This window comes from Hemitrygon akajei, chromosome 32 (assembly GCF_048418815.1).
Source record: "Hemitrygon akajei chromosome 32, sHemAka1.3, whole genome shotgun sequence".
Taxonomy (NCBI): Eukaryota; Metazoa; Chordata; class Chondrichthyes; order Myliobatiformes; family Dasyatidae; genus Hemitrygon; species Hemitrygon akajei.
In genome coordinates this window covers 7,660,888-7,688,577 of record NC_133155.1, presented here as the reverse complement: position 1 = coordinate 7,688,577, position 27,690 = coordinate 7,660,888, and the positions used below count along the sequence as shown (strand labels likewise).

At 39.8% G+C, this 27,690-nt stretch overlaps 1 protein-coding gene across 1 annotated transcript in view; it reads right to left on the bottom strand.

Moving 5' to 3' along the window:
* The window catches only part of LOC140719826 (mannosyl-oligosaccharide 1,2-alpha-mannosidase IA-like), a 121,224-nt gene that overhangs the window by 37,679 nt on the left and 55,855 nt on the right, over window positions 1-27,690 (bottom strand). The window contains exons 6-7 of the mRNA XM_073034749.1: window positions 27,169-27,292; window positions 18,920-19,013 (exon numbers count right to left, since the gene is read on the bottom strand). Of these exons, the coding sequence (XP_072890850.1) occupies window positions 18,920-19,013; window positions 27,169-27,292 (218 nt within the window). The remainder of the gene's footprint in view (window positions 1-18,919; window positions 19,014-27,168; window positions 27,293-27,690) is intronic.

The following is a 27,690-nucleotide window of genomic DNA, read 5'->3' as shown; positions in this document are numbered from 1 at the left end:
TTAGAATTTCTCAATTCTATCCATACTGACTCTACATCCCCAGATTCTATGTCCCCCCTCGCAAGGGACTGAATATCATTCCTCACCAACAGAGCCACCCCACCCCCTCTGCCAGTCAGTCTGTCCTTTCGATAAGATGTATATCCTTGAATATTCATTTCCCAGGCCCTGTCCGCTTGAAGCCATGTCTCAGTTATTCCCACAACATCGTACTTGCCAATTTCCAACTGAGCCTCAAGCTCATCTACTTTATTCCTTATACTTATATATAATACTTTTAATTCGGTTCTCCCCTCTCCTTTCATATCAATTCCTATTTCACTTGGCCATACTGTATGATCTCTTCTTGAGCTTTCTACTCCATTGATTCTGTTGTCCTTTTTAACTTTTCTTATTTTCACTTTCCCTTTAACTCCATCCTTATATTTCCAGTTCATCCCCTCCCCCCCACTACTTAGTTTAAACACATCCGTGTTGCAGTGGCAAACCTGTCTGCCAGAATGCTGGTCCCCCGCCTATTAAGGTGCAACCCGTCCCTTTTGTACAATTCATCCCTACCCCAAAACAGATCCCAGTGGTCCAAGTATGTAAACCCTTGCTTCCTGCACCAGCTCCTCAGCCACACATTCAGATCCATTATCTCCCTGTTCCTGCCGTCTCCAGCACGAGGAACTGGAAGCAAACCGGAGATAACCACCCTGGAAGTCCTGCTTTTCAGCCTTCTTCCGAGTTCTCTGAAGTCCCGCTGCAGAATGTCCTTCCTCTTCTTCCCGATGTCATTTGTGCCGACATGCGGCACTACCACTTCCAGCTGTTCACCTTCACCCTTGAGGATTCCCTGCAATAGGTCCGTGATGTCCTGGATCCTAGCACCAGGGAGGCAACACACCATCCTTAAATCTCGCCTGTTGCCGCAGAAACCCCTTTCTGTACCTCTTACTATGCAGTCCCCTACTACCACGGCTCTTCCTGATGTCTGACTCCTCGGCTCTGCTTCTGCACCAATTTTTGGCTCGCAGACCTGTCCGCCTCCCAGACTGGCAGTATCTTCTGTCCTGACAGCTTCCAAGAAGGTGAACCTGTTTAAGAGAGGTACATCCCCTGGGGTCTCCTGTACTTCAAGCATCCTTCCCTTCCTCATCGTCACCCCCTCTTTCTCTCTTCCGGTATCCTAGGTGTAACGACCTCACTGTACGTCCTGTCCAGGGCCTTAAAACCACTCTTGTTGAAAGAATTTCAAATGGCAACAAGGGGAGTACAGGAACAAGACAGATTGGCTAGTTGAGTGGTGCTGCAACAAGGAGCTTTCATTCAATGTCAGCAAGGCCGAGGAATTGGTCATGGACGTCAGCAAGGGGCAGTCAGGAGATTACGTATCAGTCCTCATTGAGGGATCAGTCGTGGAAAGAATGAAGAGCTTTAAGTTCCTGGGCATCAATATCCCAGAGGATTTATTCTGGGGCCAAAACATTGATGCAATTGCTGAGAGAATACCAGCAGCAATGCTTCATTAGGATTTTAAGATTTGTTATGTCACCAAAGATTCTAGGATATTTCTACAGATATATGGTAGGGAGCATTCTGATGGATTTGATCATAGCCTCGAATGTATAGAATGGAAGAGGCTGCAGAATCTCATCCAGCTCCACCACTGGAAAAACCCTTACCCATTTCTCATTACTACCATCATGGAGGAGGTACAAGGGCCTGAATACTCACACACAATGCCTTGTTCTCCTCCACCATCAGGTTTCTTCCCTACTCTGGTATTCTTCTTTTGCACTATTTACTTTTTGTAACTTAAATTTATTTTGTTGGCTTTGCACTATTCTGCTCACACAAAAAAAAACCCAAATTTCACACCAGGTCAGTGGTAATAAACCTGATTCTTATTCTGTTGGCCTTTATCATGAGACAATACAAGTACAGGAGTAAATACTCCTTATTCTTAGCAATAAGAAATTGTTCTATATTCAAACCTAGGCATTGTGCAGTTTTCATTTCTTATTGCAAAAAGACATGATAGAAGAGAGTGTATTAGACTAGTTCCAGAGATGGGGGTAGGTTTGAGGTACGAAAAGACAGTTTTGAAACTTACAAAATACTTGAAGTGTTTGAACAGAATGGTCTAGCTGAAGAGTCAATAACCAAGAGTCACAGATTTGGTCGGGTTCATACAAAGGAGACAAGGAAAAATTTCTTTAAGCAGGGTTTTATTAATTCAGGGAATTTTCTACCATGTCGTACTTGGGAGACTGTCACTGAAACAAGCCAAATGACCCAATTCTTATCCAATTTCTTAAGTTCTTTGAAAAATTTCAATTTCCATTATTCTCCCTCATCTATCCTGATAATTACAAACTCAAAAAATCTGAGCAGATTTGTTAATACATTTTTCATATTATATAGCTAACTACTATTTTAGGAGATTTTGATTTGATCAACTAATGAGTGAGAGTGTCACAGAATGGCAAACTTAGAAGCAGTAGGTAAAAAGTCATGGCTGTTGAGCCAAAGTGCATCTAAGCCTGTAATTCCAGTTCCGGTTCATTAATGTAGAGGAAACTTAACCCAGGTTTGCATGCCATTCTGCTGCTGGATACAAATACAGAACAAAGAGGAACTTACAGTAGTATGGCTGTTGTAACCACCTAAAGCAAGGGTTCCCAACCTGGGGTCCACGACCCCTCAGTTAATAAGGGGCCCATTACATAAAAAAGGTTGAGAACCCCTGACTTAAAGGCACAGTAATATGTGTGTAACTATTTTCCATAAAAATATACAAAGGGCAAGTTCAATTAAGTTGTATTTTGATTTTTTTTTCAGGACTGGTTCTAGCTGTTGAACTTGTTTTATTCTGGTTGCATTTCAGTTACTCCCAATAATAAATTAATGAGAAATTTTGTTTGCCTTGCAACATTGTGAGAAATAGGCTATTTTGCCTTGAAGAGGTGCTGCCATAGTATTATCTTCCTACTTCATTGCTAAGGTGAGAATATGTCCAAGATCTGAAAAATATGGCCTGTGCTGCATGATGTAATAAATCACAAGAAAATTACATTAAAATATGGCTGGATTGTCAAAAAACATTCAATAAAATCCAAAGGAAAAAGTATGTGCCTTGGATGGCATTGGAGATGGTGTCAGAAGTAACAACAAGCAGAAGGTAAAAGGGAAAGAATCAACAAAAAATAACCATTTTATAAACAAAGTTTTGAAAGTTAAATAGGAAAAAGGTTGGATGTATTTTGACAGACAGACATACTTTATTGATCCCGAGGGAAATTGGGTTTCATCACAGTCGCACCAAGAATAGTGTAGAAATATAGCAATATTATAATAATATATTATATAATAATAATAATAATGAGAAGAAGAAGAAGTAAATAATGCCAAGTGGAAATTAGTCCAGGACCAGCCTATTGACTCAGGGTGTCTGACACTCCGAGGGAGGAGTTGTAAAGTTTGATGGCCACAGGCAGGAATGACTTCCTATGACGCTCAGTGTTGCATCTCGGTGGAATGAGTCTCTGGCTGAATGTACTCCTGTGCCTAACCAGTACATTATGGAGTGGATGGGAGACATTGTCCAAGATGGCATGCAACTTGGACAGCATCCTCTTTTCAGACACCACCGTCAGAGTCCAGTTCCACCCTCACAACATCACTGGCCTTACGACTAAGTTTGTTGATTCTATTGGTGTCTGCTACCCTCAGCCTGCTGCCCCAGCACACAACAGCAAACATGATAGCACTGGCCACCACAGACTCGTAGAACATTCTCAGCATCGTCTGGCAGATGTTAAAGGACCTCAGCCTCCTCAGAAAATAGAGACAGCAGTGACCCTTCTTGTAGGCAGCCTCAGTGTTCTTTGACCAGCCCAGCTCATTGTCAGTTCGTGTCCCCAGGTATTTGTAATCCTCCACCGTCCACACTGACCCCTTGGATGGAAACAGGGGTCACCGGTGTCTTAGCCGTCCTCAGGTCCACCACCAGCTCCTTAGTCTTTTTCATGTTAAGCTGCAGATGATTCTGCTCACACCATGTGACAAAGTTTCCCACCGTAGCCCTGAACTCAGCCTCATCTCCCTTGCTGATGCATCAAACTATGGCAGAGTCATCAGAAAACTTCTGAACCCACATGAAATGTTCATGTATATACAAGGTCATTGCTAAATGAGAACTTTCTGTCTGGTCTCATAAAGGAAGCCACTAACATTGATATAATAAAGGAAAACAAAAGCTTATTAATAGAATTATAGGAGAGCAAAGACGTATACAAGAGATTAGTATAAACACAAAATAATCACATGAAACACTGTGTGCTTATAATTCTATGATGAATAGAAGTTTCTCATTTTGAACTAATTTTTAATCGAACTCTTATCCATAACTCCTTATTTTTTCCTGGTAACCACTCACGCAGATTCATTCTGGGGCATCACTTCCTTCTTAAATATCAATAGCCGCATGGCAGCATTTAAAATAAGGACTTCTTCCAAGTGTCCTAGCCAAAACCCACAAACTCTTAAACCATTTAGGCATACTGTTTTGAGAACATTCTGTGCATGAATTAAAAGCTGTATTTCCTATACTGTACAGCAATCGAAAACATATTCCAGAAATACAATCTGTAAATTTCATTACAGCATCTAGAGATTTTGGAAAAAAAATTGAATACAGGCAAGTCTTTTCTTTTTAATATTATTTCACAATGTTAGTTACCACCTCATAAAATTCTATGTGATTGGTCAAGCACGATTGCCTCTTTTGAAATCCAAGTTGCAACGCTTCCAAGTATGTTACGTGCATAATATTAGTATCCTAAAATTTCAATGAGATTCCCCCCCCCCAACCTTCTGAATTCTATCAAATACAGGCACCCAGAGATATTAAAAGTTGTTCACCAGATTAAACCATTCACTCCTGGGATCATTCTTGTAGTGCACTCTTAGTTATCTTCAGGGCCATCACATCCTTCCTTAGATATGGGACCCAAAACTGCTTAAAATATTCCAAGTACATTCTGACCATCACCTTATAGTCTTAGCAGTACATGTTTGCTTTTATGTTTGAGTCCTTGTAAAATGAATGCTAACATTGCATTTGTTTTATTTGCTACTGACTCAACCTTCAAGCTAAACCTTAAACAAATCCTGAACTCTGACTCCCAAGCCCCAATGAAGTTCTAATTTCAGAATTCTCTTCCCATTTAGGAAATAATTAATATCTACACTTCCTACTGTGTTTCAACTGCCACTTCTTTGCCCACTCTCCCAACCTGTCCAAGTCCTCTTGCCTCCATAACACTCCAGCTTTCTATCTATCTTAGTAATATTTGCAAACTTGGCTACAATGCCATCAGTTCTTTCATCCAAACCATTAATGTATAAAGTAAAAAGATACTGTCCCTTTATCAGCCCCTGTGTAACTCCACAAGTCACTAGCAGCTATTTTGAAAAGGACCTTTTAATCACCAATCTCTGACCTCTGCCAGTCAACTAATCTTCTATCATGTTAGCACCTTGTCTCTAGTACCATGCATCAATTTGGCAAAGTCACAGCTCTGAGTACTATACTAATGGTAAATTTTTAATACAACCTAGCAGCACTTTGATAACTGATAATAAAGTTATATCACATTACTATATTTTTAATTACTATTAGAAATTTGAACAAATCTTAAAAGTTTATTTATCTTATTGTTGCAAAGAATTATGGAATAGTATAATACTGGGGGTCATTTAGTCTATTTATTATGGTCTGATCAGTTAGCTAACTTGTCCGTTTTATTTCTGCAGCTTTTTTCTCCCACAAATATTTATACAACTCCCCTTTGAAGACTACCATCAGATCCATCTGTGAATCCTTATTACTCCACAAGTACTATCTGTTCTTTTTTTAATTCATCATCTTAAATCTGGCCCTTTTTCTACTAACCTCAGCCATACAAAATAAATAGCTTGAAAATAAAAAGACTGCAGATGTTGGATATCTGAAATTAGAGAGAAAAGCTGAATGTTAATCGGATTACTGCACCCTTCCTGCCCCCAACTTCCCTGTTACTGAAAACGAATTTGTTTTCTCACTTTCCCAGTGCTGATAAAGTGTCTTGGATCTGAAATGTTAACTATGATCCTGCCTAACCTGCTAAGTAATTTGTTATTACAGGAAACAGTTTATTTTATCAACTCCATCGAACTCTTTCATTTTAAAGAATTTTATCAAATCTCTTTTTACCTTCCTCTCCTCAGGATCATGATTTCAATTTCGTTGGTCATCTCTCATCTCTGAAACTATTCAAAAAAAGGATCTTGTTGTACTCACAGTCTTCTTTCCATGTGATTGACAGGGGTATTGCTACAAGGGTATATTCTAGGTTTAACGTCATTTTCTGGCTTTTATATTCTACATGTCCATTTATAAAGCACAATATTCAATATGCTTTATTAACACCAATGTTGATCTTTGATAACCATCAGAGATTTGCACACACATTATCAAGTCATTTTCTTCTTGCTCTTTAGGAGTTAGTGGTGGAGAGGAGGTCATTCAACAAACTGTTATCCATTATGGACAATCAAGCACATCCCCTTCATGACCTACTGAATAAGCCACAAAGCACCCTTTCTAACAGGCTCATTCAACTCCGCTGTCACAAGGATCATTACAGAAAATCTTTCTCACCAAATGCAATAAACATATACAACAATTGATCTCTGTGTGACAGGAGAACGTGCAAAGTACAATAGCCTCTGTTTTATTATTTTGTAATTATTGCACATTACTGCACATTGGTAAATCATTGAGTATATTACTATTTTGTACTTTATTAGTAATATTATTATATTTATTATTATTACTAAGTGTGTTTTAAAAATGTTTCTGCTGTAATGAAGTAATTTCCCATTCAGGATCAATAAAGTACTTATTATTATTATGATCCGATCTAGCTTGTATTTTCTCTTTATATTTTTCACAAAGATCTTGAGTTGCCTTGCTTTCCTCAGTCAAAAGGTTTACATTTTTTCTACTTCCAGCTTTATTTTTCATTCTCCTAGCTTATCTACATCCTCGAGACATATTCCTTTTTACTCAGTGTTGATCTCACAATTGTGAAGGTCAAAATCATGAGTTTATACTAAAAATAGTGTAGAATTCTTTCCAGTTAATAACTTGTATACAAGAATAATTTCCAATAGAAATTAAACAGGCTCTTTAAATAAAATGTCCTTAATTATACAACTGCCTTTAATTAGATCCAACCTACATATTTACTTTTCTAATTATTCCTCAGCAAGCTACTGGACTCAAGATCAGCAAGAACCCCACTAAAAGTCTAAGTATTCAAATTAAATTTATTGTCAAAGTACAGTACATATACTGTATGTCACTATATACAACAGAATCAACGAAGGCTGTGCCTAACAGAACAGACAACAATCAATGTACAAAAAAACCCCAAACTGTGCAAATACAAAAAGAAACAATAAACAAACGATAAATATCAAGAACGCAGAGTCCTTGAAAGTGAGTCCGTACGTTATGGGAACAGTTCAGTGTTGGGATGAGTGAGGTTATCTGCTCTGGTTCAAAAGCCTGATGATTGAGTGGTAATAACTGTTCCGGAACCTGATGGTGCAGGTCCTGAGGCTCCTGTACCTGTTTCCTGATGGCAGTAGGGAGAAGAGCACATGTTCTGGGTGGTGGGGGTCCCTGATGCTTTCCTGCAACAGCACTTCGTGTCGATGTGCTCAATGGTGGAAAGGGCTTTACCTGTCATGGACTAGGTTGTATCCTTTTTGTGGGATTTTACATTCAAGAGCATTAGTGCTTCCATACCAGGCTGTAACACAACCAATAAATAAACTCTTCAACACATATCTATAAAACTTTGTCGAAGTTTTAGATGATATGCCAAATATTCGCACACTTCTAAGAAAGTAGAGGTGCTGCTGTGCTTTCTTCATAATGGCATTTATGTGCTGGGTCCAGGACAGATCCTCTGAAATGATAACACCAAGGAATTCAAAGTTGCTGACCCCCTCTACCTTTGATTCCCCCAATGAGGACTGGTTCATGGACCTCCAGTTTCCTCTTCCTGAAGTCAATAATCATCTCTTTGGTACTGCTGACACTGAGTGGAAGGTTGTTGCTGTGGTACCACTTAGCCATATTTTCAGTCTCCCTGAGTATTAGGTATTCAGTCTCTCTAAGTAGACACCCAACCTTGATATTTAACTTAGAATCCATTAGTTTAATATCTCCAGTTCTTTCATGCCAGCTAAATGAAACCAGTTTCATTTGAAACTTTCACTTCACTTTCAAAACAATTCGGATTTTCAGAAGGGAGGGATCTGAACAAAGTTAGACCATTTGGACTTGGGAATATAGTCATATGGACTGAGTTGCTTATCAAAAAGAAAATAAAAATGTATAAATGGATACTACTCCAGTGGGCAAGTTGTAACTAATGAGATCACAAAGATCATTGCTATTCACAATCTATATTAACAATTTGGCTACGGAACTAAATGAAATATAATCACAAAACCTATTGGGAAATGCGAACAGCAATAAGGGTACAAAGAGGTTTTAAGTGTATAGGCAAGTTGATTGAATTCATAATAGCAAATCAGATGGAAACCAATGCTAAAATCCACTTGGCTGTCAGTATATTTTAAAATGATGTAGGATCAAAAAGCATTCTTATATACAAGTTATTAAAAGCCTATTAGGCAGATACAGCAGCCAGTCACTATATAAATAATAACTACTTTACTGGAGGATGCAAGTACATATCTTTCTACAATTATATATGGACATTAGTAAGACCACATCCTGATCATTATCTACTTAGTCTCTGCCTAAAAAAGATAGACATACTAAACAAAATAAAACAAATTCTTTGATTGAAGATAAGTCACACAAGAGATTAAACAGACTAGGCATTTAATCTTTAGAATTCAGAAGAATGAAGACAACTGGATTGAAATGTATGCAATTCTTAGAGAGCTTAACAGGATACACATAAAGGATAGTTCTCCTAACCAAGTAGGGGTTATTGCCTCAAAATAAGGATTATGCTATTTAGAATTAAAACGATGAGAATTAAAATGAGGAACTAATGTTTTTGCTGTAAGCACACTCTTCAGCCAGGACTCCTCTTCAGCCTTATTTCAATTGTTGGAATTTTCTACTCCAGGGTGTTTTTCTGCTCTGTCTTTAACTTCATTTAAAACTGAGATTAATTGAGTTCTGATGTTAGAGGAATCAAAGTACAAGGGAACATAGAAAATGGTACTGATGTACAAGGTCACTTACTGAATACCAGACTAGGTTTGAATAGTCAGAAAGACTAAGCTATCTCCTATTTTTTTTAAAATGTTCTTTTGTAACAACCAGGACTTGTGCTTTCCTTTTGGGATAGAGAAGTAATTCTGACTTTACAGAAATAAGTTTAATGCCTCTCTTTTGAGTTTTTCTATAAAACTTGCTCTTCAAGTCTCTCATTGATGCAGGCTATGTTTCATTAAACAAAATGAGTGCAGGGGCTTTCTCATATTAGGTAATTAAAAAGCCACTGGAGTAGACAAATTAGGTACTGCTCTGCCCATATTACAGACAGAGTAAGATCTGCATCTTGGCTTCTGAGAAAATAAAAATGTTCTAAATAACCCAATGGTAGTCAACGACTAAGCAGGAATGAGATAGTCCCCTATAATAGTTGTAGTTGTTTAGTTAGCTCATTGTCATTGTAGAGAATGGGTTGGATTTGTGTTGATATGATATGGAAGAAGGACAATTAAAGGACCATCTGTTTCTGTGTGTAGATTCACAGCAAAATGAACAAGTTGAGGTAAATTCTGAGTGAAATGTGCTACAAGGTTTCTGAAACAACAGAATCTGCTTGTGAAAAACAAAAATTAAATCACTATTTATTCAATTATTCACAGGTGCCAAAGTGTTCTCACAGAATGCAGCTTCAACATAACACGCAAGTACAAATTTGTTAAGTGTAGGAACTATTGAGAGTGTAATCTCATTCTGAAGTGTCATTTCAGCTTTTGCATTTAAAATTCAATTTAATTTTAAAGTTCAATGGAAACTTACAGCAGAGACTGATTGAACACTTGGGGAATAGAAGTGTTGCTTAAAAGAATTATATAACTAAGTTTTCAAAAGTGAACCGAGATGTTGCATAGAGTTTAGCTTCAAAAGAATACAGATATTGGCATTTTATGTGGGTATTTGGTGAAGAGGAGACAGAAGGTGTTGCTTAGTAGTAATTGTAAATGAATATGAGCAGGAAAAGATGAAAAATAAATAACAATTGTATGAACCTAGGAAGTTGTCAGGTTAAATTACAACTGACAGAAAGAGGCACACAAATAAAATCAGTAACTTAAATTTATTAACAAGACTAAAAGTATAGTTGATTAAACAATAACATTTCAAAAATGAGATGAAGTAAAAAAGAAAGCAAAAGGATGATAAATTAATAGGTTTCTATAAATAGACATGTAGACAAAATAAGCCTAGCGACTGGACCTAAGTTTGTACCTCAGTGTTATACAGTGACAGACCCATCCCGACCGGTGCTGTGCCCCGGTGTTATATAGTGACAGACCCATCCCCAAATTTGCATGTTTGTTATGTACGAACATTATGACTGAGAGTAGATCATATTAATCATTTCCTGGTGAAATATATCCATTGAGGAATTGATCTGACATTTCTGTACACAGTCTATCTTAGTGCCACTGAGATTACTCTGTGTTATTCATGCATCTAATAATGTCATAGGTCATACATCTCTTTTTCTCCACTACCTGCATAAATTGACGCATACAGGTACAAACTTCAACCTTTGTTAATTACTTACAAATACTACAATAGTATATCGTGCAGAGATTGGCTGAGACTTTAGTAGACTATGACAGTTTCCAATAATCAGGATAATAAAATCGTTATTTGCGGTGGTCCTTTCATCAAGTGCAGCCAAACAACTTCTGAACCACATTTTAAAATCATTTGATCACCCAGCACCTGGCAGAGGTATGAGAAACATAAGAATAAAAGAAAATGAGCAGATCCTAGACTTTCAATTTTGGTGCCATTTTCCAGAACTATCTGAATGAAACTGATCCCACAGCCTTCATGATAGAGAATTTCAAAGAAATGCCATTCTGAATGATGAGAAGTCTCTTCATCTCAGTCTTAAAAGACCAACCCAAAAGGACTATTTTCAGACTACACTCATAAACTGGGCAGTCCGTGAAAACCTATTTCCTGTGTCTCACCATTTAAGAATTACCTACACAAGTCTTTATTATGATGGTTCACTTTACTCTTCTAGAGAGCAAGTAACATAAGTTTTGTCTCTCTCTGTTTTCTTGGCAAACTCACCATCCCCAAACCAGTCTCGTGAAGCTTTGCTGTCTACCCCTCTACAGCTTTACGCATGTACATCTTTCTCTGGTAAGGAGACCAAAATTGTATACATTACTTCAGGTGTGGTTTCAGCTGTACAGTTGCAATAAGTCTTCATTATTCCTGTAATCAGAACCCGCATAAAGGCTCCCTCCTGTTTGCTGAGCCTGCATTTTGGACTTCAGTGACTGAGTACAAACACACATAGAACTCTTGGAACATCATCACCCAATTCTTCGCCATTTAACAAACACTGCTTCTCTCTTGTGCACCAAGTGGATGACCTCACTTTTTTAAAAAAAACATTCTATACTCCATGATTTCAACCATTCATTCAACTTGGAGCCTCTCTATACCCTGCTTTGTATTTACAATCCCACCTAGTTTAGCACTGGCAGTTGTGCTGTCCTCAACTAAATCACTAATACGGATAGTGAATAACTAGGGCCCAAGCACTGATCCCTGCAGAATCCCACCAGTCACAGGATACCAATCTGAGTAAGATCCATTTGCTTCCTGTCCAATTCTCAAACTATGTCACTTCAAAAACTAGTTTACCAACCTCTTCTGTGGGATATCATGAAATTCCTCCAGAAATTCAGATATACTGTATCCATGGGTTCTCCTAACCATTGCGCTCATCAAAACCTCCTGAACTCCGATGGATTTAGTCAAACTTGATACTCTCTTTGTAAATCCGTGTTGACTCTATTCAAATCCATATTGTACTTTCCAAGATGTTTTATAATTACATCCTTCATCATAGATTTCAACATTTTCCCAAATACTTACAGGTTAGTAGTTCTTTATTTTCATTCTCCTCCTTTCCTAAAACAGTGGGGTTACATTTGCTAATTAACATGTATAATTCCAGATCTACAAAACTTTGAGATGCTAACCAGACTAAATACTAAAACCACATTTTTCAAAACTCTGGGATCATCAGGCCCATACAGAAGATTAATGAAGCAAATGCAGTGAATGTTATTTACTAGTTCTTTAAGAAAACATTTAACAAAGCCCAGTGAATGCTGTCATTTTCAGCAAATTGTGACCTATGAAATAAAGGGATCAATGGCAGGATGGAAAAATTGATTTAAGGACAGGAAAAGGTTATGGTAAGCAATTGGTCTTATGAATTGAGGATGATAAATGCAAGATCAAATCCAACACAAAAGTAAAGCAAATCAAGAAAATTAAAGAGAGGCGATTGCATCATCATCATAATAATAATAAATGTACAGAATCAGTTGTCATCTTTAAAACTGGCAGAATTTTTTGGGAAATCTGCCAGAAAAGCATAAATGGTTCTAGGCATCATATATAGAGATATACAGTACAGAAGCTGAGAGGTTATACAGAATTTAAATAAAGTACTGATAACACAACTGGAAATGAAAGTCCAGAGATATACAAAAAGGATTTACGAGATAAGGATGTAAAGTCTGGATAAGCTGTGGTTAAACTATTTACCACAAAAAAGTTTGAGAGAAACAAATTAGAAACTGCTCAGATTGGCAGATAGTTTGAGGATTAAGAAAGGCACGTTCAAAGAGATGATAAAATTTCATGACAGGATGTGAGGATTTGATTTTAAAACCACAGTTGGTACAATCAGGAACTCACTGAACTCAAGGTTAGTAGAAATAAAATCAACTAGGCTTTTGAAAAGAAATTTCATTCAGGAGAAACAGCTTGTAGGGCTATAAAAATATCGTAGGGGAACAGAACCGATATACACTTAATGAATCAAATGGCTTCCTTCTGTGGCATAAAGATTCTATGATTTTCCAACCTCAACTACTATGATAACTGCTAAATCTGACCTAGGAAATTTATTCTATGAATTACAACTGGGACATCAATGCAATTTAAACTTGGATCTAAGGAATCTATGCCATCCAATTTTTCAGAGACTGAAGAACGTTTGAACCATGTTAAAAATATTATGTTAAACTAATTCTGAATCAGGTGGGTGTATTTCCAGTTTGCTTCCATTATTCATTCAAAGCCTGACAGGAGCCAAATTCAGCATGTGTACAGCTATCATTCATCTTCATTCTTTAAACGTAGCAACTCTTGGTCAGCTCAGATTTCACCAATATCAGAATCAGGTTTATTATCACTGGCATTTAACATGAAATTTGTTAACTTAGCAGCAGCAGTTCAATGCAATACATAATCGAGCAGAGAAAAAAATAATAAAATTACAAAAATAATAAATATGTAAATCAATCACGGTATATGTTGTTATGAACCCAGCCCCCTCCTTCCTGAGAATCGCAAGATCGCTATTAATTCGGGTCTGGGACCCAGGAAATGAGAGAGAATCCTCAGAAATACAAAGCAACGGATTTGACCATTGTTCTTAGAGACACCTGTGTGGATTGCGACTCTATGCTACGTGCCAGCGATCAGGGCTGCGTGCACACCCTCGGGCAATGTGGGGTGGGGATTCTATCACCCCACCTTGATTGACATCTACAACTCTGCAAGGCAAGATAAAAAGGGGACTGCAGGAGGCAGTACCCTAGCAACGCACCAGAAGGAGACACCATCGCTCATCGCTCCTGTGATGACGGGAAGCTATTCGGGAGCCGCGTGTGGTTCGGTTCCCCTAGCCTGGGGAACGAGTGGCTGATAACCCTGAAAAGGACTTCGAACTGACAACGGGGAACCCACGTTCCCGATTCAACGATTTGAGTCCAAAAGGCTGGCAAGTTTATTTTCTCACCAAAAATTCACTATCTCTCCAACACGTGAAACCCAGCAGTCCCCAAAAGGCTAAAAGCCTCCATGAACTCCGGAGACTTTGATATTTCCATCGGACAATATTTTTACCCCTAGACAAACGATAGAGCTACTTCTTATTGTTGATTATTATTATACCCGCGCTTTAGATTGAGTATTGACGACGTATATTATCTGAATGTTTGTATTAACCTTACTTTTGTGCCCCTTTATAAATAAAAACGTTTAAAAATAGTACCATCAGATTTCAGCGGACCTCTCTATCTTTGCTGGTAAGTGACCCAGTTACTGGGTTCGTAGCAACGTGGGGCCTCGTCTTGAGATTTGATACCAAATTGGAGGGCCAGTAAATCGGGCTTTTAAGTCCAAACTTGGATCTGGTTGCGCGGGTAACCAGACGGGAAGCAAGCAAAGATGGACGTAGACGAATTTATAGAAAACCCGACTCTGGAGGCGCTAGAGGCTGCCACAAAGTTGGACTTGATAAATATTGCGAAAGGACTAAATCTCGCAGAGGTGAGGTTGTCAATGAAAAAGCGGGAGGTGCGGAGGGCCATAACTCAGTATTATATTGTGAAGAATGTGTTTTCGGCTGAGGTATTGGAAAATATCCCTGAAAAGGTACCAGCTAGTGGGACGGCTCAGTTAGAGTTGGAAAAGTTAAGGTTGGAACATGAAATTAAGTTAAAACAGCTGGAAGCAGCTGAAAAAGAGAAGGAAAGGGCCGAAAAAGAGAAGGAGAGAGCCGAAAAGGAGAGGGAGTATGAGGAGAAGGAGAAACAGAGGCAACATGAGTTGGACATGTAGAAGTTCAGGCAAGAGCGAAGAGCTCAAGGGCCAGACTGAAAGGAGAGATTTAATGTTAGTAGGGAGTTTAGGTTAGCACCTCCGTTTGAGGAGACGGATGTTGATAGTTATTTCTTGCATTTTGAAAAGGTGGCAGTGAGTCAGAAGTGGCCCAGAGGTCAGTGGGTGGTGTTGTTACAAAGTGTGTTAAAAGGGAAGGCACAACGGGCATATGCAGTGTTGTCCATGGAGGAGGAGGAGTCTGAGAATTATGAGAAAGTAAAAGAGGCCATTCTTCGGGCCTATGAATTGGTACCTGAGGCCTATAGACAAAAGTTCAGAAATTTTAAAAAAGGGTGGAATCAGACGTATGCAGAGTTTGCCTATGAGAAGGGTGTGCTCTTGGATCGCTGGTGTGCAGCAGAAATGGTGGAAGAAGATTTTCGGCATCTCAGGGAATAATTCTGATTGAGGAATTTAAAGGTTGTGTTTCGGATGATATCCGGATGTATTTGAACGAGAAGCCGAATAAGTCCATATCCGAATTTGCTAGGTTCGCAGATGAATATGCCCTAACCCACAAGACAAAGTTTTCCTCGAATAAGAGTTACCAGAAAGACCGTGGGAACGGTAGAGAAAGCCCGCCGGCTGAGGCAGAGATCCAGCCGGGAGCTAGTGGTAAAAATAAGGAGGAGGAAAGGCAAGGCGGCAGGAGGGGTCCTGGCTTGACCTGTTTTAATTGTGGAAAGGTGGGTCATATTGCATCTAAGTGCCTTGCTCCGAGGAAGGAGACAGGAAAAGGGAAAGCAGCAGTCCCTACAGGATGTATTGTGGTGATCAGTAAATCGACGAGACAGCCCAAGGTAGATAGAATACGAGAGGGGCCTGAGAAATTTATTTCAGAAGGAACTGTGTCTGTGAAAGAGGGAGGCACACCAGTTCCAGTGCAGATCTAGAGGGACACTGGAGCTGAGCTGTCATTGATTCACAGTAATGTACTAGATTTTGGTCCCGAGACTGGAGAGGTAGCTTTGAGAGGCATAGGAAAAGGGACAGAAGTGGTGCCTTTGCATAGGATCATTATAAATTGTGAGCTGGTATCTGGACCAGTTGAAATAGGGGTGCGATCAGAATTTCCGAGAACTGACGTAGACATCCTTCTGGATAACGATTTAGCTGGTGGTGAGGTTTGGTCGGCCACGGAGCTGACGAGCCAGCCTGTAAGTGTTGAGGACCCGCCCCTAGATTCTAAGATCTCTCCTGCATGCGCGACCACTCGCAGCATGTCAAGAAAGGCAGCTGAGAAAGAGGCCAGTATCGATTTGGCTGAGACATTTTTACCGACCCTGTACCAAGAAGGGTTAGAGGGTGGTAAAATGGAGAATAGGGAGGTGAAAGAGACTAAGGGAGAGGAGGTAGACCTGCCCTTAGCCAGGAGGAAATTTATAGAGGCACGGAGTAAAACTGAGAAACAGATAAGGCTGTTAGAAGGTCCAGGGTTGGACATGGATGATCTGTCTGGCTTGACAGAACTGTTTGAAGAAGTTGAAAATTTTAAATGTGTTCCCGATAATGAAATGTGGGCAGTCCTAGATGAAAAGGATGCCATTACCTTGAAGGAGTCTGCTGGGTTGGCAGATGAGGTTGTTTCAGCCCGCAGGGTTGAGTTTACTCCGGAAGGGAGTTGCCCAGAGAGTAACTGGGAGGATCAGGGGAACTTAGAATTTGAAAAGGGTACGGGTATTGAAAGCCTGGAAGAGGCAGATGTCCCGTTTGAGTGTGTTCATGATGTGGATGCACATGGTACTGAACCTAGTAATGGAACTCAGAAAAAGTCTGAGGTCTTTGATTCAGTTGAAAAGGAATGCAGTCCTTGTGGGTCAGATGGACTTGGTTCAGTGAAGAAAGGGATAACTGTGGTTCTAGTGGGAAGTGAGAATTCCCAGTTGTTTGTGTTCGAAGGTGTGTTAAAAGTTAGAGAGGAGATAAAAGGTGGTGAGGTGAATATTATTATTGAAGGGAAAGGGAAAAGTGTAGTTCCTAAATTGATTGAAGAAAATTTAAAGTCTGGATTGGTGTCAGAAGCAGTAACCAGGCTGAAGGGACAATGGCTTGTTAACACGGTGCCTGCGAATCAATTATAGGTTGATTTGGAATGTAAAGGTGCCCCACGCGCTATTGTTATTCAAGAGTGTGCTGTGAAGAGGAAGAATTTGAAATGCTGTTTGGACAAAGAGGGATCGCTGGCAGCTATTGAACTGAAAACTAATAGAATGAAGGGTCCTGAAGATAAAACTAACAACTTGCTTAAAAATAAAGAATTGTGTGGAAATTCAGCAAATGGGCAAAGTTTGGTAAACATTGTTGATAAAATAACTCCTATGAAAGGAGCATGCAACAGCCTATTCCACACTGGGAAGCATGCTAACCACGTGGGAGTTAACTGGAAAAGGGGCGCGGGTTGACGGGATGTCACTTTAAATAATAGAATCCGGTTTTAAGGGATTTCGACAAAGCATATAAATAATAAAGACAACCCCATGGAAGATTAACTGTTAAGTTTGAAAGTAAAATAAAGATTAGTATTTGCATGAACTTTTGTAGTATACACGTAAGCTAAGATCACAACTCTTTAGTTTTGTTTTGCTGAAGAAAAAGAAAAAAAAGGTGGTTATTAAATTGGAGTCTGATGCTACAAGAATATTAAGGTACAAGATATTAAGATATTAAACGAAGACAATGTAATCGCTAACTGTTAGATGCTGAATTGAATGTATAACTGTATTACTCTGTAGTGAAAAAAAACTCTTTTGTATTGTGTTAGATTCTGAAATCCTGTAAGACTCTGTATTAATTTTTACCTGTGGCAAAAATCCTAGAAGGAAGGGGGTGTTACAAATGTGAAGCAACTCTGAGGGGCCGAAGGGTACAAAGTCGCCCCCTCCTTTTTGAGAATCGCAAGATCGCTATTATTTCAGGTCTGAGACCCAGGAAATGAGAGAGAGACATCCAGAATACACAAGGTTTGGAATGTGTCCTGACATCAGCGGAACGGAACCACTGATAATGGCCATTGTCTCTTGGAGACGGAATTGTGTATTGAGTACTGTACTATTCATTGAAACCCCTCAGGGGACAACCAGAGTGGTATGGTTGAGGGATTGCATCATCCCAACCTGATTGACATCTGAGACCCCGTGAGTAAGGATAAAAGAGGGGTCTGGGGAACAACCCCTTTAGACGGATCGAAATCATAAAGGAAAGCCAGCAAGTTTTTCTCCTAAATCTCTCTCTCTCTCTCTCTCCAACAATTGCAACACAGCGGTCCCCAACGGCTGCAGCCTGCATGAACTGAACGAACTATATATTTCCATCAGACAATACATTATCCCCTAGACAACGATAGGGCTTATTTCTTATTGATTATTATTATACCCGCACTTTTAGATTTAGTATTGACGACGTATATTATCTGTATATTTGCATTGATATTATTTTTGTGTATTTTTACTAATAAATACTGTTAAAAATAGTATCATCAGACTTCAACGGACGTCTCCATCTTTGCTGATAAGTGACCCAGTTACGGGGTTCGTAACACCATTTAGGAATCGAATGGCAGAGGGGAAGAAGCTGTTCCTGAATCTCTGCGTGTGTGCCTTCAGGCTTCTGTTCCTTCTACCCGATGGTAACAGTGAGAAAAGGGCATGCCCTGGGTGCTGGAGGTCTTTAATAATGGACACTGCCTTTCTGAGACACCGCTCCCTAAAGATGTCCTGGGTACTTTGTAGGCTAGTACCCAAGATGGAGCTAACTAGATTTACAACCATTGCAGCTTCTTTCTGTCCTGTGCATAGCCCCTGATCACTAATATATAGAATAACTGGTCATGAAATCAAGGGATGGATTTTGGAAATTAAACTTGGAAATAAACTTAGAGCTACTTACGCTGCCCCCAGTGTCCAGTAACAGGGCTAAGGTAATTGGGATAAAGGCCATGAGGTTTCTCGAGCCGATTTAGAACTTTTCGGATTGCCATCACCTGAAAATATACAAATTCCTCTTTCAATATTTTTATTAATTTTTACATAGAAGAATACAGAGTATAAGATGATATATTATAAGTCAAAAAAGGATAAAATATTATCAAATACATTATATTTGAGTCACTTGGAATCTCATTACCCTATATTCATGTAAACTAAATTAAATCATAATATTGAAATGTGATAATTTTATTATACAAAAAAAGAATCTAAGCCCCCTACCAATATTGAAGCTGTTTAGTAAAGAAAGAAAAAAGGAAAAAATCCTTATCATATAGTGAAATATGTTATTAGCCAACATCTGTACTTTAAGAGCAAATCAAAGGTTTTGAAAATAGTTCAAAATGGTCCCCACAATGCTTGAAAGTTTTGACTAAATTCAGAAATTGAACAACGAAATATACAAATTCAAGTATAAACACTATGGTCTTGCAAATTATCTGTAGGTTATAACAGAAACTGATAATATGCTCACAAAGATATTGAGGAACCTGTACAATATTCTGAAAAACAGTGCTGTAACTTCCTACTATAATTATCCATTATTAACCAAAAAGTTACAAAAAAATTTAACGAATGTACAAACACAAGACCAGAGGAGATGGGAACAGAATTAGGCCATTTGGCCCATCCAGTCTGTTCCACCATTCAATCATGGCTGACCCTTTTCTTCCTTCCTCAGCCCCACTCCCCATCCTTCTCCCCGTAACTGTTGATGCAGTGCCCTGTCAAGAACCTATCAAGCCCTGCCTTAAATACACCCAACAATCTGGCCTCCACAGCTGCCTGTGGTAACAATTTCTACAAATTCACCACCCTCTGGCTAAAGAAATTTATCTGCATCTGTTTTAAATGGACACCCCTCTATCCTGAGACTGTGCCCTCTTGTCCTAGACTCCCCCAAGATGGGAAACATATTTTTCACATCTACTCTGTCTAGGCCTTTCAACATTCGAAGGATTACAAATGAGATCTCTCCCCCACCCCCCACCATCTTTCTAAATTCCTGTGAGTACAGATCCAGAGCCATCAAACGTTCCTCGTATGATAACCCTTTCATTTCCGGAATTATCCTTGTGAACCCTCTCCAATGCCAGCACAACTTTTCTTAGATAAGGAGCCCAAAACTGTTCACAATACTCAAGGTGAAGCCTCACGAGTGCCTTATAAAGCCTGAGCATCACATCCCTGCTCTTGTATTCTAGATCTCTTGAAATGAATGCAAACATTGCATTTGCCTTCCTCACCACTGATCCTACCTACAAGTTAACCCTTATAGTGTTCTGCACAAGGATTCCCAAGTCCTCTTGCATGTCAGATTTTTGGAATTTCTCCTCATTTAGAAAATAGTCTGCACATTTATTTCCACTACCAAAATGCATGAACATGCATTTTCCAACATTGTATTTTGTTTGCCACTTTCTTGCCCATTCTCCTAATCTGTCCAAGTCCTTCTGCAGCCTACCCGTTTCCTCAACACTACCTGCCTCTCCACCAATCTTCATATGTGAGGCACATACACGAGGATGTTGTTTGTTGATTATAGCTCTGCTTTTAATACTGTCATTCCCAGCAAGCTCATCTCCAAACTCCACCAGCCAGGCCTCAGTTCATCACTCTGCAACTGGGTCCTGAATTTCTTGTCAGAGCATTCACAGGCAGTGAGACTGGGCCCTCACCTGTCCTCCACTACTATCCTGAACACTGGTACACCACAAGTTTGTGTATTGAGTCCCATACTCCCTCTTCACTTACGACTGTGTACCTGCATTTAACACCAATACCATTGTCAAATTCAGACAACACAAAAGTGATCGGGTTGATCTCCAACAGAGATGAATCAGTGCACAGAGTGGAGGTACAGAACTTGGTGAGCTGCTCAGACAGCAACCTGTCTCTTAATACAGCAAAGACTAAGGAGCTAATTATCAACTTGGGAAAATCACAGGATAACGAGTACATTCCAGTCTACATTAATGGAGACATAGTGGAGAAAGTGTCCAGTTTCAGGTTTCTGGTAATACACATCTCAGAAGACCTTACATGGTCCACTAACACCACAACAATAGTTAAGAAAGCACAGCAATGCTCGTTTTTCCTCAGGACGCTGAAGAAAGCTAGTCTACCTGAACAGATGCTGGTGACCTTTTACCGCTGCACCATAGAGAGCATCTTAACATACTGCATCTCTGGGTGGTATCTCAGTGGTATCTAAAACCCTCACTAATTTTTATAGGTGCACTGTAGAAAGCATTCTTCTAGGGTGCATCACAACCTAGTATGGAAGTTGTCCTGTCCAAGACTGGAAGAAGCTGCAGAAGATCGTGAACATAGCCCAGCACATCACACAAATTTATCTTCCATCCTTGGACTCACTTTACACCGCACGCTGTCAGAGCAGTGCTACCAGGATAATCAAGGACATGACCCACCCAGCCAACACACTTTTTGTCCCTCTTCCCTCCGGGAGAAGGTTCAGGAGCTTGAAGATCCGTACGGCCAGATTTGGGAACAGCTTCTTTCCAACTGTGGTAAGACTGCTGAACGGATCCTGACCCGGATCTGGACCGTACCTTCCAAATATCCAGACCTGACTTGCACTACCTTACTTTCCCTTTTCTATTTTCTAATTATGATTTATAATTTAAATTTCTATTATATTTACTTCGATTTGTACTTCAGGGAGCGCGAAGCACAGAATCAAATATCGCTGTGATGATTGTACGCTCTAGTATCAATTGTTTGGCAACAATAAAAGTAAAGTTATACAGCAGCTGATAGGAAAGCACTTCAGTGGGTCATCTCTAGCACACAGAAGATCATTGGGACACAGCTTCCAGCCCTGGAGGACACCTACAGCTCACGCTGCCTAAGGAAAGCTACAAGCATCTGTAAGGACAATACACACCCATGCAATCATCTGTTTGAACTTCTTCCATCTGGCAGACGTTATAAGATTTTCTATGCCTGCACTTCCAGGCGGAAAAATAGCTTTTTCCTCCCAGAGCTATAATTGCTGTAAACCAATCGATCAAGCATCATCCATAAATTTGTTATATTGTTACTTTTAATACTGGCTTTATGGCTGTCATGCATCTGAGTTGCACTTTTGTACTGCTAAACATTGCTTGTACTGGCTGGTTACTTGATTTTATTTATTGTTTATTTATTATTTTATTTGTTGTTTTATAGCATTGAGTACGAGAGTTGCAAACTCATTTTCGCGGTATTGGTGCATGACAAATTGTACTATGCAATGACAATAAAGATATTTCATTTCATATCATCTGCAAAATTGGCAACAAAGCCATCTATTCCATCATCTAAATCATTAATATACAGTATAAAAAATGGCTCCAACACAGACCCCTGCAGAACACCACTCGTCACTGGTAGCCAACCAGAAAAGGATCCTTTTATTCCCACTCGCTGCCTCCTATCCATCAACCAATTGTCTAAACATGTCAGTAACTTTCCTGTAATACCATGGGCTCCTAACTTGGTAAGCAGCCTCATGTGGGGCACCTTGTCAAAGACCTTATGAAAATCCAAATGTGTAATATCCACAGTATCCCCTTTATCTATCCTACTTGTAATCACCTCAAAGAATTCTAACAGATTTGGTAGGTAAGATTTTCCCTTAAGAAACCATGACGACTTTGTCCCATCTTGCCCTGTGTCACCAAGTACTCCATAACCTCATCCTTAACAATTGACTGCAACATCTTCCCAACCACTGCAGTCAGACTGACTGGTCTATAATTTCCTTTCTGCTGCTTTCCTCGCACCGTACAGGAGTCCGATGATTTTTGACAGATCATTACTAATGCCTCCACAATCTCTACCACTATAGCTTTCAGCCCCCTGGGGTGCAGTTCATCTGGTCCAGGTTATGTACTCTTAGGCCTTTCATCTTTTTAAGCATCTTCTCCCTTGTAATAGTAACTGCACTCACTTCTCTTTGCTCACACCCTTCAACATCTGTCATACTGCTAGTGTCTTCCACAGTGAAGACTGATGCAAAATACTCATTTAGTTCATCTGCCCTCTCCTTGTCCCCCACTATTATTTCTCCGGCCTCATTTTCTAGCAGTCTTATATCCACTTTTTTTTTTGCTTACATACTTGAAAAATCTTTTACTATACACTTTGATATCGTCTGCTAGCTTACTTTCATATTTCACCTTTCCCTCCTAATGATTCTTTTTGTTGCTCTTTGTGGGTTTTTAAGAGCTTCCCAATCCTCTATCTTCCTGCTAATTTTTGTTTTGTTGTATGCTCTCTTTTGCTTTTACATTAGTTTTGACTTTCCTTGTCAGCCATGATTATACTATTTTGCCATTTGAGTATTTCTTCATTTTTGAAATACATCTATCCTGCACCTTCATCATCTTTCCATGAAATTCAAGCCATTGCTGTTCTACTGTCATCCCTGCCAGCATCTCCTTCCAATTTACTTTGGCCAACTCCTCTCACATACCACTGTAATTTCCTTTACTCCACTGAAATACTGCTTAGTTAGACTATACTTTCTTCCCTATCAAATTTCAAGTTGAATTCAATCATATTGTGATCTGCCTCTAAAAGGTTCTTTTACCCTAAGCTTCCTAATCATCCCCAGTTCATTACATAACACCCAATCCAGTATAGCTAATCCCCTAGTTGGTTCAATGACAAACTGCTCTAAAAAGCCACCTCGTAGGCATTCAACAAACTCATCTCAAGATCCATTACCAACTTAATTTTCCCCAATCAATCTGCATGCTTAAATCTCCCATGACTCTCATAACATTGCCCTTTTGACACACCTTTTCTATTTCCCATTGCAATCTGCGGTCCACATCCCAGCTACTGTAGGGAGGCCTGTATACAAATGCCATCAGGGTTCTTTTACCCTTGCAGTTTCTTAATTCAACCCACAAGAATTCAACATCTTCCAATCCCATGTCACATCTTTCTACTGATTTGCTGCCATTCTTTACCAGCAAAGCCATGCCTACCTTCCCATCCCTCCAATACAAAAAGTGTAACCTTGGACTACAACTATTCTTCAGCCACAATTCAGTTATGACCACAACATCCTACCTGACAATCTGTAATAGTGCAACAAGTTCATCCATCTTATTTCCTTATGTGGAATAGGAGTGGGTGGGGTGGATTTGGTTGCCAGAAGAATAAATTGATATTCATGCCATCAGGTTGGAGGGTACCAAGAGTGAATACAAAGTGTTGTTCCTCCATCCCAAGACCATAAAGGAGGCCACAGACCAACACATCAGATCAGGAATGGGAATTAAAATGTTTGGCCACTGGGAAGATGGCACGGAGATGCTTGACGAAGTGGTCCCCCAACTGACAACAGGTCTCACCAATGTAGAGAAGTCTGCATCGGGAACACCAGACACAATAGATGACCCCAGCAGATTCGCAGATGAAGTGTTGCTTTACCTGGAAGGACTGTTTGGGGAGTTGAGGGAAGAGATATATGGGCAGAAATAGTACTTAGGCTGCTTGCCTGGAGGTAGATTAGTGAGTGGGGCGAATAGACAAGGGAATCCCTATGGAAAGCAGAGGGGAGAAAGGAGGTAAAGATATGGTTAGTGGTACAATCTCTTTGGAGATAACTGAAGTTGCGGAGTATAATGTGTTAGATGTAGAGGCTGATGGGATGGTCGGCAAAGACAAGAGGGACTTTTATCACTATTAAAGTGGTGGGAAGATGGGGTGAGCGCAGATATATAAGAAATAAAGATGTGGATGAAGGCAGCAATAATAGTAGAGAAATCCTGTTCCTTAAAGGATGACATCTCTGGAACGGAAAGTCACGTCCTAGGAACAGATGCAGCGGAGACGAAGAAACTGATAAAAGGGAATAGCATTTTTACAGGAAATTGTGTGGGAAGAGGTATAGTCGAGTCTCTTGTAGTATATCATACAAATTACATGCTTACTCATGGAGGCCTTCAAGTCGGTATGAATAGATTAATTAGTGGGCAACACGTAATTGAAATCCGACTTGCTACTTCCTCTGACAAATATATAGCCATCAACTGCAGCAGCAAGTTTTACCCAGATGGCAAAGGTCAGCTCCTGCATTACCTAAGCGGTCAAAAGTGCCTAGTCCATTGCCACAAAAACTTCAAGATAGTTTCTGCATTTGATCTTCCTTACAGTAAATTCCTCTTTTCCCTCCCCTAGTATGAGAAATATTTCTAAAATATAGTGTCAACTGTAGTTCATAGGGAGGAATTTAACACCTGAATCAGAAAGATATGCAACACAGCAAAAGTGTGGTCTTACAGATAAATGAATGTACATCTACTGATCATAAAACATGATAAAATACCAGGAACAATACTTCAAAGAGGACAGTTGTTCCCCTGTCAACATTTAATTGTTCCCCAACTAAAATCACATCAAAAAATCCATGATCACATTTTCTATTTGTGGGACATGGCTACTCACAAAGTTAGTTAGTTCTATTCATGTAAGAGATGTAGACATCATTACTAAGACCAGCATTTTATGGCCCATTTCTAAATGCTAGAGTCAACCGTCAGCTTCAGGACTAAGAATGTCTTGTGGTTGGTTTAATGCTGCTTTATGAATCAAATTATCTTTTTTTGTTTGCTATCTGGCTAGAGCTTCATCTTTATTTTACAACAGCATCTTTGTTTTTTGATTTCTCTGCCATTATCGATAAATGTACAGACACCATGTTTGTAACAACATGTCCTATTTCATCTTAAAGATTTGTGTAAATACACCTCCATATCACTATTTCCTCTTCAGCCCTTCACCTCTTCCACCTATCACATCTGAACTTCTTACTTCATCCCCCATCCCCCTACCTCCCACCTCACCTGATCTCACTTATCACCTACCGGACTGTACACCTTCCCCTCCCCCATCTTCTAACTCTGATTTCTCCCTTTCCAGTCCTGATGAAGGGTCTCAGACCAAAACATTGACTGTTCATTTCCCTCCACAGATGCTGCCTGATGTGCTAAATTCCTCCAGGACCTTGTGTGTGTCATTCTGTTTCTGCAATTTGTTTTTTTAAAATTAAAGTTGTGCCCATTAGATTGTGGTAAGGCAGCAGAATAGCTGGATCAATAAATTTACTATCATTCCCACAGTGCAGGATTATTAATTGACCCTACCAATTCCCTTGTAAGCACTTAATGTTATCAACATATCCATCTCAATAGTGTGAGAGTCAAAGAAGTACAGCACAGAAACAGGGCCTTCGTACCATCCAGTCCATGCCCAAACTATTTAACCTGCCTACTCCCAATGACCTACACCTGGACCCTAGCCCTCCGTATTCCTACTATCCATGAACCTATCCAAACTTCTCTTAAATGTTGAAATAGAGCTCGCATGGATCACTTGTGCTGGCATCTCATTCCACACACTCACGACTCTCTAAGTGAAGAAGTTTCCCCTCATGTTCCCCTTAAACTTTACACCTTTCACCCTTAAGCTATGACCTCTGGTTGTAGACCCACCAAACCTCAGTGGAAAAAGCCTGCTTATATTTACTCTATCTATACCCCTCATATTTGACTCTATCAAATCTCTCAGCCTTCTACCTTCTAAAGAATACAGTCCTAACCTATTCAATCCTTCCTTATAACTCAGGTCCTCCAGACCTGGCAACATCCTTGCAAATTTTCTGAACTTTGTCAACATTGGTTACATCTTTCCTGTAGATATGCAACCAAAACTGCACACAATACTCCAAATTAGGCCTCACCAATGCCTTATACAACTTCAACATAGCATCCCATCTTCTGTGTTCTACACTTTGATTTATAAAGGCCAATGTGCCAAAAGCTTTCCTTACAACCCAAAACGCAGGGCTTCTAACACGATGGACATAAAAGTTATTTGATAGCATGCAAAGAACAGTTCAATACAAGTTACACTGAAAATTGTTACTGGGGTTTCGATCACTGAAATCCAAATTGAAATACTGAAGCCTGATTGAGAATGAGATTGAGCACTTCCACTGACCAGGGTCAAGCATGGATGTTGTGTCCTAGCTGTCACATGCAAGCCAGTACACAGGCCAGGGCAGTGTGATATGGAGAGCAAGCCTGATTACAAATGGAATAAGTGTAAATTCTCAATATGTCACTGACTTACCTTTTCAGCAAACTTTGGATTACCTGACACCTCACTTAGGTGGACAAACTCCAGATGCAAGGTGCCAAACTCTGCCAAAATACTGCTACCCCCTGAAGCCCAGCCCCAGTTCCGACCAACTCCACTGTAAAACAGAAATGTAAGAGTTTAAATGAGTGAGAAGCTATGGGCCAAGCTACAGAAAGCAGTCACTTACTCCTACATACCCAGCCTCTGATCTAATCATATAGTTTATGAAGACTCTATAGATTGTTACGAAAGTGCCACAACTCTGAGGGGCCGAAGGGTACAAAGTAGCCCCCTCCTTTTTGAGAATCGCAAGATCGCTATTAATTCAGGTCAGGGGACCCAGGAAATGAGAGAGAGACGTTTGGAATGTGTCCTGGCCTCCGCGATACAAAACCACAGATACCGGCCATTGTCTCTTGGAGACAGAATTGTGTATTGAGTACTGTACTATTCATTGAAGCCCTCAGGGAATGACCAGAGTGGGCTGATTGAGGGATTGCATCATCCCAACCT